The sequence below is a fragment of the Takifugu rubripes genome, chromosome 6 (genome assembly GCF_901000725.2).
Source record: "Takifugu rubripes chromosome 6, fTakRub1.2, whole genome shotgun sequence".
Taxonomy (NCBI): domain Eukaryota; kingdom Metazoa; phylum Chordata; class Actinopteri; order Tetraodontiformes; family Tetraodontidae; genus Takifugu; species Takifugu rubripes.
The window spans coordinates 6,135,208-6,148,707 of record NC_042290.1 but is presented as its reverse complement, the minus strand read 5'-3'; the positions used below and the strand labels follow the sequence as shown (position 1 = coordinate 6,148,707).

The following is a 13,500-nucleotide window of genomic DNA, read 5'->3' as shown; positions in this document are numbered from 1 at the left end:
GTTTTGGCAGACCAGGGAGGAACGTTGGGAAATTCCTGCAGGCTTCTTTCTGATTGATGACAATCTGTGCAAGTTATAGGATCACGTCAAACATTTCCCCATAAACCTGCCGTTATACTACAGACAACTCCTCAGTCCAGTCAGCAGCTGGATTTGATGGTTGTGAAACATATTTCAGACTTAATTCCCCTCCACACTGACCAGTCAGATGCACCAATTTTCTGTAAAATACAACCTTCCCCTCTGTGGTCAGTCTGCAGACGTCTCCCAGCTGCTGCCGTAAAGAACGCAACCTTTTGACTCATGGGTAAACCCGCCATGCCTCCCAACATCTTACGTCAGGCTACAGCTTCGCACCGCTCCTGATAAATATTTAGACTAGATTTGTTTTGAATATGTTAAAGCCAGAGACAGCCTTCGGTTATCTGGACACTTTTACTGAGGGATGCTTACCAAAATCTTCCACTTTCACACAAGAATCATTTATTTTGTTTTAAAAGACAGTCTGACTATGACCTTTTCCTAAAGGTTAAACCAAGCATGAAACAATTATAGAAAAGTAATGTCAGTTACTTTTTATAGAAGTACTGTCAGAATTCCGTCTCGGCTTCATATGCGAGTGCCGCTTACGTTTAAATGAAGATAAATTCACGTTTGTAGTGAAACTGGAGGAATCTACCAGAATTTCAGAGTTCATCTATAAAGACAAGATACCAAAGTCCTTTATAACATCACATTTATTTAACCAAAAATGTGTCTTTAGGATGAGCTGGATGCGGCCACTGCAGCGCGTCTGGGTTTGGGGGTGGTGCCTTCCCGGAAACCATTCCTGAATTAAAGAAATTAAATTACAATGCTGCACACAAACACGGCGTTATAAGACGATCGTCACTTTGAGGCTGCGGTTTCAATTTAGCGCCAGACTTTACCAAGCTTACCTCAGAATGAATACTGATTTCACATTTGATTCATTTGTTCGGACATTTTCCTCATTCCATCATCGGTAAGTGTCAAGTCAAACCAGTCAAACCTCAGATGTTCTAAGGCCACATCACCAGATGTACAACGGCCCAAACACTTTACAGATCACACTCTAAATCAAAATAAACTAAAATCTGATTTCCAACATTTAAACCTTAAATGATTGTTTTGCATCAGAATCCAAAACATGTTTTCATATTGGAATTGACATCAAGAAAAAAAAATAATGTTTTTTTAAAAAAATTAAATATACATCTTACCTGAATCTGCGGTAGACAACCTTCAGGTGTCTGAGGCGGCCAGTTCCAGTGGTGTTCCTCCTCTTGGCCTTGGCACTCCAGTTGTCTACAAAAGAAAAACACCTTCACGTAACCAGGTAGTTTTTATGACTGTCAAGCCAAGGTTTGCACCAACAGCCACTAAACCACTAACTTTTAATGACTCCAACAGCAAAGTTGCTATCACTGGGATTTGTTAACACTTTAGGTGCAACCAGCTCATTTTGTGCAGCTACTTACACTTTCTCTTGCGTTTCTGGGGGTAGCCACACTTGCCACAGGAGGATTTCTGCAGATGGTAAGCTTTGGCCCCGCAACGACGGCACAAGGTGTGCGTCTTGTTCCGGCGCTTACCGAAAGATGAGGTTCCCTTCGTCTGAGGAGCAAGAGAAGGGCGTCAGATCGGAACCAACCTCCATTTCACTTGTAGCACATTAAGATCGGTGTGTGAGTTTGACAGTCTTGTCTCAGTACAGACAAATGAATCACAATAAGTCATATGTTCGGACATTTATGATTAGCATCACTGACAAGACATGTCATTCACACTTGGCACAGGATGATAGCGGCTCGGCCCAGAGCTGTTTAATTTAATCTAAGAAGCAACTCTTTGCAAAAGTAAAGTCAATCACTGTGTAGGTTTTACCACAGGAGGAAAGCGGGTGCGTGAGGAAATTCACTTCGATCTAGCTACATAGACTGACTGGCTAGTTCTGCTAACCGCAACGGACAGGCACGGAGTAAAGGAACAAAACGCTCAAGTGCCCATTAACGTGACGGATCGCACACTTACTTAAAGTCTGTCTTGTGTGTATAGCCAAAGACATGACGACTATATTAATTCATTCGGCCCAGACTACAGTGGGTCCATACTGAATAGGGAAACACATTGTTGCAAGTAGCGAATGTTGGCTGGATACAGCATCAACATTAACTTCTTGTAAACTACATTGCATCTAAATAATACTCCCGATGAACAATATCAACATTTATCCGACACCGAAATCCAAATAATTCCACCTCAATAAGTATCACGTAACTAAGATGTATAAAGATTTGTCTGCCAGTGACTAGACTTACCATCTTCGTACGCTAGCAAAGGGGAAAGAGACCGGAAGAGGGCCTTGCGCACCATCAAATTGTGTTCGTAGTGTTTCCTGTGTAACACTGAAATGTGACAGCATGTAGTAATTTGCCGATGGCTTATCTACATACCTTAACATCCTGTGGAAATATATAATTTAAACATATGCTTTCATTTTAAGAGACATTTTGAACACAATATCCAATTTAGCTGCGTATGGAAATTGATCTATACGGTACCTGTACAGAAAACCGACAAATATTTGGTTGTTTGGCGCCGTCTAGTGGGGAAATGTAGGGATATCTTCGTCGAGGTTTTATTCTACAATAATGTTCCCTTCTTTCACTTTAGATGTGGAACAACTGTTTTATGCAAAACTCCTCAAACCCCCATATTGGAATTTTTCCATTTTTGTCCATAAAAACATATTGATTGTAGGGTCTTGCACCAAAGTGTGTGAGTAGATCTGCCCTGCAGTCGGCTCCATTTAAGGACATCAAGTGTTAACTCTCTTTTAATGCTTTTAGATCTTTTAAAAATCACGTTCAGGATAAGGGCTGTAAAATCGTTAAATGACGTCTAATTTGTAAACGGTGACAAGGATTCATTAATTTGACTGGTGCATTGAGAGTGTGATCAAATTTCGACCAATAGAGCTCAACACCTCACTTACAAATAAAGTGAGCAAAGATAGTTTAGATAGAAAATAAATTCCATGCTGGCTGAGAGTTCTGACAGAAGGGCCATTTCTTCTTGAGATATTGTATATTTGTGAATTCAACTGGGAGCAGCCCTGGAGCTGGACCAGATCATAAGACTGGGGCATCACCAGTCAGGCCAGGCAGAGTCTCTCTCCTTGTGAGTCATGGCGCAGAGGGAGATGTCTGGGCCATATTCGTGACCCAGAAAGGATTAGTAGCTTAAAATAAAAAGATGGAGGACGAGAGGTAAATGAAGAAAAGAGTAGGTCAAAATGTATTTCCATCAGGCATCTGGCTGGTTTAATTATCCAGTCTGCACGGAACAAACTGTTTACTGTATTTCTAATGTTTAAAAAACACCTGGCATCTTTCTCAAACGGTCAGGTGATGCAGAACGACACTATAGACGCGCTATTGCAAGCGAACTTCACGAAAACCCGAGTTGATTGATGATCCTATCTAAAGCTGACATGTTTTCCTGGCCGGAGATCAACCTGGACGCGGGTGTGCATCTCTGCACACCGTGACCTTGGGTTTGCTTTCGGCTCAAAGAGCGTCTGAATGAAACAAGGCGCGCTCGGCTTCCAGACTGAGAAAAAGGCGCACCATCTTCCGCCCCCCTCCTCCCCCTCTTTTTAATATTACAGTCACGCAGCGTTGCTCAGATTTGTGGCGAGCCATGAAGGATGGGTTTGTTTTTCTCTCGCTCGCCGCTCGCGTCAGGCGCGTTATCGTAATTTAAAATCAATCGCATGCGGTTCATCTAATCCTCCAGCATTATTTCGGATGGATCCCGTCGTTGGTTTGGGACATTGCGGGTTTGTGTAGTGAAGCGCACCAAAACCGATCCGGGCGTTGCGCGTTCCTCGAGGCGCAAAAACAAGAACCGTTTTGGCGCAACTGCCGCGGGGTCACGGCGGATTCGCGGCTCAGGTCACAGAAGTCGATTCGTCGCGATGTTTCTCATTCAGCAGCAATGATGCTGCGGGCTGAGAGCAGCGCGGTCAAACGGTGATGGACGACGTCCCCTCTGGCGCGTACGCGACCCCGGCGCTCCCGGTCCTGAATGCGGCGGAAAGAGACACCTAATCGGGTGTCATCCTCAGCCCTGGATGCTGCGCCGAAAGAAGGCATACGCCGACACGTCGTCGGGCAAAGATATACTCGGCAATAGGTCTCTTTGCTTTATATTTATTTGTGCATTCGGACTGGTCACCTTAATACAGCAGATTCTTTCTGGCAAAAACTACATTAAGAGGTAAGTGGTCTTCGTTACCCAATGTAAAGAAAAGATTCAGTCTCACATGGGTGATGATTTGAGCAAAAAAGAAAAAGAAAAGATCATCAGTAGCACATGTCAGGATGCCCGGGGAAAACAAGCTTTAATGGCTGCAAAGAACAATAGCAATTAATCATCCATCTTTTTTCCCAGTGGCATAGATGCAATTTCCAATTTCCATTGAATTCTGTTGATATTTTCTGGAAAAGAAGCATCACATCCATGCCATACACAGTGCCCCACCGGTGTATGGTGATGTTCTCCCTTTGTTTTGTTTTTTCTCCCCGCAAAAAATCTTTGGTTGTTTTTTCCGTTTTCAGCCTTCTTGACTGGTCTTACCCTACATCTTACAGAGGCAGCACAGAATCCTAAATGCAGACCAAAGCAACTGGAGAACGCGATAAGTGCAGATCAGATGAGAAAAGATGGAACGGAATTTCTCATGGGCGCCTGTTAAATTATTCAGTGACGGAGGCTGCACTCAGTGAACACGCGGCCACTGCAGAGGCAGCTTTTATAAGCCCTCTGCAACACACGGCTTCAACGTCAACTGTCGGACTAAACCTCAAAGCCGTTCCTTTAATCACAGCCCCGGTTTCTCTGAGCTCAGATGCCACAGTGAGGCGAGCAGATGCTGAGAATCAGGGATTTTTGATCTCCAGGAATGTCACAGAACAAAGAAAACTTCCCAGCATGTGTTTACATCAAAGCCAACGTCCAGCGTGTGTACAGTTTGGGCGCTGACGCCTCCTCTGCTGCCCCTGCTGGGCTGTCTGATGGTGCCCAGCGTGGATTCATGGCATCCCGACCTTCTCTACAGTGGGATGCATGAATCCAGACCCGCACACTCACTTGTACCCTGATGCTGCTGCGCTAAAACCCAGGAGATAGAGTGGGGCTCGAGGTGCTGGGGGGTGGGGGGTCTGGCTCAGCGGCAGCCATTTTGCTCCAGTCTGTCTGCACACACACCTCAGTGCAAGTGGGGGAGCATCGGGAGAGAGGGCGAAATGACTATTTTTGCATGTGTGTGCTTGTGTGTGTGAGATGCAGAAATAGAGGGAAGAACTGAGAAAACAAGCGCTCTAAAAGCTCCAAGCGTGAGGAAACTGGGACAGTGTACTGTGTGTACAGTATGGCCATCTCACATCAGCAGACGCCAAGGGAGGCCTAAACCAAACGCTGGGGGATTCCTATTAACCTCCTGCTGGAATGGCTCCTATTTCTTTGAGACGACACCAGGGTATCATATGAATCAGCTTGAGTGTTTTAACTCACATCCGGCTGATGTGAGAGAGCATCTCAGGGGAGTTTCTGGTGCGACACACTTTTTTTTGAAGGAAGACAAATAAATGTTCATCTCTGTTTGACTTAAAGAGGGTGACATCTAAAAATACCCTTGACCGCAGAGAGCTGCAGCCCAGGCGCTTGGCTGAAAATGGGCCCATCGGCTTGGAAGTGAAGGATTTAAAAAAGAAAAATTGTTAAGCTGCAGGTACATTTTAATCTCTGAAGTTTTGTCATCACAGAAAAATAAGAGCCGTACGAACCGCCGTGGTATATGCAAACGATAGGTTGGCAGAAATGATCAAATGGATTTGTAATTCCTTTTCAACCATCAATACGTCCTGAATCTGGCTGCCGTCCATGACAGATGCTTCAGGCCAGATTTGAGCACATTAATGCTTGAGAACAACTTTTTGCAGGCTGTTTATCTCGGCTAATGCTTAGATTAGTGCCCAAAACTGTTTAGTTTAGCATCCAAGACTGAATTAGTGGGATGAAAATGGACTTTAAATGTGTCAAGTGGACATAATGTGTAGGGATGGGAGCTAGAGGTATAGTGAGATTAAAATGTTGGGTGTTATTTCAACCACTTTGCATCATAATTTAAGATCAACTCGATGGATGGTTGATGTTCTGGTTGTGGTGCCGGCCTGCAGCCACTTACAGACAAGAAAATCAGAGCTGAGTGTCAGTGAGGGGGTGTAGGGAGCTGAATAAAGCAACAGACCAGCATTTATGAGCTGATTTATAAAATCAAGCTCAAAACTCCCACAGAGCACTCAGAAGTGAATCACTCAAGGTTCTATGCAGCCAGTATCTTCTTTCAGAATGCTAACATTAAAAAGAAAAAAAAATACCTGTTGCAAGTTGCAAGTTTCAAATTAAACTGGATTTAAAAAAGAAACAAACTGTAATATCACTTGACAACCAGCAGAGGGTGCTCCCGCTCCTTTCTTTATAATTGGCCTTTATGTCCTTCACAAAGGTGACCTCAGGTGGATGTTAAGGAATTGTTGACCTCATGGCCCCATCATGAGATTGATTCACGGAACCCAGACCCTCTTTCTGAGTGTGCATGTGGTGAACAGGTCAGCATACGTGCTGTCGAGTTCATCCCCACACACACAGAGCTAATGTATTTAGGTGAAATGGGATTACGGAGGGAAGCGCATCGCCTTGTGGGGGCTCTCTGAGGACTTCTGGTTCAGCTTCAGCAGAGCAGTGATGTCAGAGCTCCCCTGTTTAGATGCACAGTCAATGAGCCAGCCTCTGAAACAGCCGATAATTCATTCTAATCAAGTTTGGTGTCATTTATTGACTGTTTTTCTTTAGCCAAAAAGCAGGTCCAGCCTGTTGTGTGTGTGTGTGTGTGTTTGTGTGTGTGCAAATTTGAGTTTTTGTGAGAAAAGACATGGAGCTTGGATCAATGGACAAATAAATCCCTCATAAACTGACTCATTTTCTTGCTAGTGCACAACAGTTTAGCCGACTCAAAGGGGACGAGACAGGAAATTGGACGGGTCCCGTCAATTTCTCGGATGACGGATCTCTGAAGCCGGCCAGAAACGGAAGGAAAAGGTACCTCTCCGTAAACTAACTGCACTGCAACACCTCTGAGAAAAGGGAGTGTGAGAGAGACAGCTAGAGAACACAAGTTTCAGATCCATTGTAGTGTGGACCCAGCCCTGCATGCATGGACTGGGCTGCTGATAGCAACAGGTGCTACAGACAGAACACAAGCTGCAGCATAAATGCCATTTTATTCTGAAATCAGCAGGTTTAGGAAGTGAGTAGGGCTGGTGATGCCGCGGGACTACATCACACATTTAACTCTAACTTAACCTGTCTGCATGTTGACAGATGTTTCCGTCAGAATTTTCAGCCAGATTCACAGATCTCCGTAATAGTCACACCCTGCCTAGCCGATATTCAGAAGAAAAAAAAACGCTCTCACAGGTAGGCCTGTCTGAAGGCATTTTAAGTATTTTCACAGAAACCCAAGAATGCCTCTATATGTTTCATTAGTTTTGAAAGGTACAAACTCTCATGTTTTTGCAGTGGTGGTTGCACTCCAGACTTGCTCTTGCATGTTGTCTGACCCCGTTCACATCGACCCCAGACCCCCCCCCCCTCCCCTCCCCCTCTGAGGCGGGTCGTACCGCCTCCTGTTGATGTCCTGGTTACTCCTCCTTCCTCTGTATTCCCATCCAGCACCCATCTTCCAGATGCCTTGTCCTCTTCAGCCTGTGTGTCTCGTGTTCTGCACCGCTCTGTGTGTGTGCCATGTACATAGTGTGGACGTCCTCCCTGCTCCCCCCTTCCTCCACTTCTCACATCTGCATCGTGTCTCTCTGCGACCCGGATGTTCCTCCTTTCGTGCTACCAGGGTTTTCCTCCAAACCTCCTAATTCTTATTGCACCGAGCAGTCGATGGCAGAATTTACACAATCTGATCTGGACCTGACTCTGAGCTACACCAGTCAGCACCTAGCTTTCAGCACTGAACCAGCAACACTTGCAGAGGTTTTATCATCTTAGCTAAAGCAAGCACCGACGGTCCCGTTCAACTCTCAGACAGACCATACAAAGCTCCCAACTGCAGTGCCTCGTCAGGAGGATGTAGACAACCAGTTTCACCTCTTATTTGGATGATTCCACCCCAGCATCCGGTTCCTTTAACACATCCTTTCACTGATGTATGCTCTTTCCGTTCTTATCCATTTCTCCATTCCATCCCTCCCAACAGTCATGCACTGCAATGTCACCCATTTTCCATCATCTATCCTTTCTGTTTGACACGGCCTTCTAACACGTGCACATTGCAGTCGATGCCATTCTAGCATTGAATCCCCTGACCATCCCTAAAACAATACAAGTGAAATGTCCAGATTCAGATGCTCCTTCAGAAGGGTATGTATGGGGTGGTTCCTGTAAATGCAGATGAATTTGATTGGCACCTTTTTTCATAATCTTTAAGCATTTTGCTGTTTGGAAACATGCATTTTCCCACATAAATGTGCAAACAAAACAACAATAAACAGGTAGATTGCATCTATTTGAGGTTTGCTAACATATGTTCAAAGCATTTGTACCAATTTAGAAGCAAAATTGTGTTGTTCCTAATTGTTTCCTAGTGTGTTTCCTTTTCAAATTGTAGAATTAACAGAAAAACTAAATGCAAAGAGACCTCCATCCTAACCGCCTCCATCTGCAAACCCGGTCTCACACACGCATCCAGACGTGCATGCTGTGAACACCTACGAACCCTTTATCCTGCAGAGCCATCCTTACGCACCAAAACGCACCACCACACCGACTGTTGCCATTCCAGTGTGTAAATCCTCAAGGCTTAGAGAAAAACGTCACCCTTACGTTACGATTACCCGTTTGCATGAACACCCGTGTGTTTCCTGTCCAGAGATCCAGTCTGCATGTACAGTATAAACACACTATGGTACTACAAACAAAACAAATGTGATGTTAAAATCATAGCTAATAAACCACAGCAGTTAAACCAGGCAACATCTTGTCACAATGAACAGTAAAAGCGACGATGTCAGAGGCGCATTCGTTGGTTTAGACTAAGATGGGACAGAATCTGGTGCAAGTGTCCAGTAAAACAGTGTGTTGCTGTCATGTTGTGACTCCTAAAGGTCCAGTCTCGTCTCGTCTGCCATCCGTCACCCAGCAGTGCTACACCTCTTATTATTTCATAGTCAGTCCAGCACATCTTGTCGTCAATATAGCCTCCTTTAGTGGACTTCTGCGTGCGCAGTTTGGCAGACGGTGACTCTGTTTATCTCTTCAGGTATTTGGGGAACTATGATGGTCCCTTTGAGTACAACTCCACCACCTGCAGGGAGCTCAGGCAGGAGATTATGGATGTCAAAGTCCTGACGATGTGAGTCGAAGTTGACGTTGTCCAAACTGTAAGGCGATGCTGCTTCCTGAAGGAGGTCATGTGATTATTTGGTGTTGTTTCCAAACCAGAAACAAACTCATCAAGGTCACTGTGGCACCAGATGCTTTTGTTGGATCTGGTTGCATCAAGTTTCAATCAATGCGCAGCCATTAGCCGGCGAGCTCCTTCTACACCCCTCAAAGATCCCGTTGTGCTGATGGCGATCCGAGATGCTCGTCTCCTCGCTTCTTTGAAATCCATCTAATAGACCAGTGAACTTCTGTACCCGTCCCTCAGGCTATCCAGCAATAATGTCAGACAGATGCTCTGAGCCTCGGTGGCCGCGAGGCACATCTGAGAACGCCCTGTCTCCCTGAACGCATCACGTCTCTGCGGCAAATGTCAGTTCGAGGACGTCTATTTGCGGACGTGCTCCAGTAGTCCTGATCAGCGGGTTCAGTGGAGCAGAGCGGGAACGCAGGACTACGGCTGCGAGGACGCGGCGTCTCATTTTCTGAGTCTCTCTGCAGGGTGAAAACCTCGGATCTGTTCGAGAGATGGAGGAACCTGCAGATCTGCAGATGGGAGCAGAACAAGGAGGAGACCAGCAACTTCAAGTATGAGTTCCACTCAAATGTCAGGCTCACTACCAGCGCGAGGCTTTTTTTATGATACACTCGTCTCCTTGCTCTTCTCCGCCCGCTGTAGGATGTCTCTGTCCCGCTGCTGCAATGCTCCATCCTTCCTGTTCACCACCAAGAGGAACACCCCCGCGGGCACCAAGCTGCGGTACGAGGTGGACACCAGCGGGATCCTTCCCATCACCGCCGAGGTCTTCAAAATGTTCCCAGATGTGAGTTCTTCCGCTCTGTTGTTGAGGACCCTCCATCCACCCCCCCCCCAGAAGATGATTCCTGTATCCGTCTCCCTCTCTCCCCCCCCCAGGACATGCCCTACTCCAAATCGCAGTTCAAGAAATGTGCTGTGGTGGGAAACGGCGGCATCATCAAGAACAGCAAATGCGGGAAGGAAATCGACTCTGCGGATTTCGTGTTCAGGTAGTTCCGCTCAAAGGTCGGATCCGGAATCTGAGACACATTTGGACCCTTTGCTGACGGCGTTCTCTGTGCAGGTGCAACATTCCACCCATCAGCGAGAAGTACTCGGCAGACGTGGGCACGAAAACGGACCTGGTGTCAATAAACCCCAGTATTATCACCGAGAGGTAATCAAACATGGCCGAACTCGGTCCTTTGGTCTCTCCGTCCTTGTGATGGTCTCTCACGTCTGCCTCCCTCTGAAGATTTCAGAAGTTGGAAAAATGGCGCCGCCCCTTTTACGAGGTGCTCCAGAACTATGAAAACTCGTCAGCGGTGCTTCCGGCGTTCTACAACACCCGCAACACCGACGTGTCGTTCCGGGTCAAGTACATGCTGGACGACTTCGACTCCCAGAGGGGCGTGTTCTTCTTCCACCCTCAGTACCTCCTCAACGTGCAGCGCTTCTGGGCCGTGCAGGGCGTCCGGGCCAAGCGGCTCAGCAGCGGCCTGATGCTCGTGACCGCTGCCCTAGAGATGTGCGAAGAGGTCCATCTGTACGGTTTCTGGGCGTTTCCCATGAACCCCTCTGGCATCTTCATCACCCACCATTACTACGACAACGTGAAGCCGCGGCCCGGCTTCCACGCCATGCCCCACGAAATATTCAACTTCATTCACATGCACACCCGGGGGATCGTGAACGTGCACACAGGGCAGTGCACGTGAACGCGCAGTGCTCTCCCCGCTTCACCTGTCAGGTGAGAGAGAGCCGAGCTTCCGTGTCAACAGGTCAAAGGTCGTTTGCTTTACTCGCCAACACTCTTTATTAACGTGTTCCTGGAGGACCCGCTACGGTTCTGCTCGACTCTAACCATACGATGCTTGTGTAGGACGTGGAAAGTGTTGCTCATCGTGATGTTGTGAAGTTTTCTAGTGTCTCCACTGTATAGAGGTGTTTTCTTTCTACTTTGCGCTGACGTGGGCGGCAGTGCGGGTGTCTCCGCGTCCCCCTGACGCCTTTTGGGTGCGGCAGCTTTTAATGTGTGTGTAACAAAAAGAGCAAGAGCCTTTAAATGAAGCCAAACCTAAAATGAGAGATAAAAAGATCCAATTCTGACCATACAAATGGTCTCCTTTTGTATTTTCTATTTCCACCAGATCCAAATGATTGCATTTGAAAACGATATCGACCAGGCCTGTTCTTTTTTTAATGGCCTGTTTGAAGGTTTCCTGGGGTTTTTTGCTGGTGAAATCAAAGAGAAGGTTTTGAATAAAAGCCAGGTAATGATTTTACAGCGGCGATTTTACAGCTTTTAGCAAAACAAGGCTGACGTCCAATTGCCAACATCGATGCAGCCTCTCCTGGTCGTCCCAGTCTTAAACCACACTGCCTTACGAGACACCGGTGCACCCATACAGCACATCTGACCTGTCAAACAGGCGTACGCCAGGCTACATCTTAGCTTATCTCTGGACTCAAGTAGCACATCAGACCTTCTATGGTGTCGGGTTCCAGGAGCTGTTGTTAGCTTATATTCTACTTGAACAGCTGAAGTCATCCATAATCACGTGACGCTCTGCATGACGACTCTGTGTTTGGCTTTGTGTGTGCCTGCTTCAGTGGTCACTGAGATATGTTTACACTTCGACGGAAGTCCACAGTGCTTTTTTGGAAATATATATACACACACAGACCTTTTCACGGTAGATTTTTCCACTGTTTGGAGACGGGAAGGATCGAAGACGGTTGCTGCGCTTTTCTAAATTCCTCCCTACCCTTTGAACCCTGAGCACTCATTATAGCACCACGGATGTGCGAAATGTTTTACTCGTTTCTTTTGGTTGTACGCTGTAAAGCGAGTCGAAGAGGCCATAGATTTACGTTATTTCTGTCCTCTTTCCACGCTTCCTCACCTTTAATGGCTGATTTAATCTCCTATAAGATCCAAAAGTACATTTAAAAAATCCACATGTCCACCGGAAACCTTTTGACTCGGTCCAAATTGTTCTACAAACTCAACCGAAACAAGGATGGAAATGACGAGAAAGGAAGCTGATATATATTCTTATGTGATCTTTCTTTATACTGTTATTGTGTTTGTAAATAAACTTGTTTGAATTTTCACACGTGTCTTTGTCTTTCGGTCCATTTGAATTATTGATAGCATAAATAGCCTCGCCGCAGATGACAAGCGCTGGTTAGCTGTCTCAGTTTAGACCAGTTTGTCAAATTAACTCATTAAATAAAGGTGCAGTCAGCACTTCAATAATTCAGCAGCAGCAGGTGTCGATGGCGTCTCGGTGCTCGGTAGAAGATGACCGACGTGTGGGAGATTAGATGTGACCGGTGCTGCAACTGCTGAGCTCTTCACGCTGACAGCAAACACACGCAAAGCTGAGACGTTAGAGGTCAGCGTGAAGGGGTGGAGGAGACAGTTTTTTAGAGTTTAGCAGGATCTAGTCCACCCAGGGATGGAGGCTTCTGCATCGACTGGATTGCTGGGGATGAAATATAACGTGTTTATATGCTGTAGTTATAATTCTTCAGCATGGTGGATCAAATGGCATTTGACTCCAGTGCACGCTGGGTAATGTGATGTTGAAAGATCAATATGGCCAAACTCTGCCCTCCGAGGTGCCGACAATATCAGGTGTCGGGTGGCAGCAATAAAGCTAATGGGTAAATTGCTTCCCAGTCAAGAGCAGATGTGTGATAGAGAGCCTGCAAAGAGGAATTTGTGTTTGGCAGGTGAAGCACAAGCAATAAAATATCAAATAATGACTGCGTATCTTGCAATCATTGCACCAGTAGATACATCGGACAGAGCTAAAACTAGTTCCATATCTGTGGTTGCGGCTAATCTAAGAATCTGCTAGCCTTAAATCCTCATCTGAGTTTTCAACACATTTCATGTCAGTCTCACATGAGTCTAAACTTGTACAACATTCTAT

The 13,500-nt window shown here is 46.1% G+C and overlaps 2 protein-coding genes and 2 non-coding genes across 6 annotated transcripts; 1 reads left to right on the top strand and 3 right to left on the bottom strand.

The window, feature by feature from the left end:
* Positions 1-719: 719 nt before the first annotated feature.
* Positions 720-2,432, bottom strand: rpl37 (ribosomal protein L37). The gene is made up of 4 exons (XM_003965233.2): positions 2,340-2,432; positions 1,500-1,635; positions 1,242-1,326; positions 720-829 (listed from the first exon to the last, which is right to left on the bottom strand). Exons 1-4 carry the CDS (start codon positions 2,340-2,342, stop codon positions 760-762), a joined length of 294 nt encoding a protein of 97 aa, XP_003965282.1. The 5' UTR covers positions 2,343-2,432; the 3' UTR covers positions 720-759.
* Positions 932-1,010, bottom strand: LOC115250265 (small nucleolar RNA SNORD72). Its single transcript, XR_003888849.1, has one exon. It is a non-coding gene; the product is annotated as a small nucleolar RNA SNORD72 (small nucleolar RNA).
* LOC115250266 (small nucleolar RNA SNORD72) lies at positions 1,719-1,795 on the bottom strand. Its single transcript, XR_003888850.1, has one exon. It is a non-coding gene; the product is annotated as a small nucleolar RNA SNORD72 (small nucleolar RNA).
* A 1,111-nt stretch (positions 2,433-3,543) lies between the features above and the next one.
* Positions 3,544-12,673, top strand: st8sia5 (ST8 alpha-N-acetyl-neuraminide alpha-2,8-sialyltransferase 5). Of its 3 annotated transcripts, XM_029837916.1 has the most exons (9): positions 3,544-4,302; positions 7,078-7,185; positions 7,468-7,563; positions 9,416-9,508; positions 10,039-10,125; positions 10,217-10,361; positions 10,454-10,566; positions 10,641-10,733; positions 10,812-12,673. In XM_029837916.1, exons 1-9 carry the CDS (start codon positions 4,157-4,159, stop codon positions 11,272-11,274), a joined length of 1,344 nt encoding a protein of 447 aa, XP_029693776.1. In that variant the 5' UTR covers positions 3,544-4,156; the 3' UTR covers positions 11,275-12,673. The 3 variants fall into 3 exon arrangements, with proteins under 3 accessions (XP_029693776.1, XP_011602924.1, XP_029693778.1); XM_029837918.1 differs by lacking the exon at positions 7,468-7,563 and having other exon boundaries at positions 3,635-4,302; XM_011604622.2 differs by lacking the exons at positions 7,078-7,185; positions 7,468-7,563 and having other exon boundaries at positions 3,633-4,302.
* The last annotated feature ends 827 nt before the right edge of the window (positions 12,674-13,500 follow it).

Coding starts and splice junctions, on each gene's coding strand:
- rpl37 (XM_003965233.2), bottom strand. Junction 1,327..1,499: donor CCAGAAACGCAAGAGAAAGT/GTAAGTAGCTGC, acceptor TTTCTTTTGTAG/ACAACTGGAGTGCCAAGGCC. Junction 830..1,241: donor GTTGTCTACCGCAGATTCAG/GTAAGATGTATA, acceptor TCTTTAATTCAG/GAATGGTTTCCGGGAAGGCA.
- st8sia5 (XM_029837916.1), top strand. CDS start 4,157: ATGCTGCGCCGAAAGAAGGCATACGCCGACACGTCGTCGGGCAAAGAT. Junction 7,564..9,415: donor AAAAAAAAACGCTCTCACAG/GTAGGCCTGTCT, acceptor TTATCTCTTCAG/GTATTTGGGGAACTATGATG. Junction 9,509..10,038: donor GATGTCAAAGTCCTGACGAT/GTGAGTCGAAGT, acceptor GTCTCTCTGCAG/GGTGAAAACCTCGGATCTGT.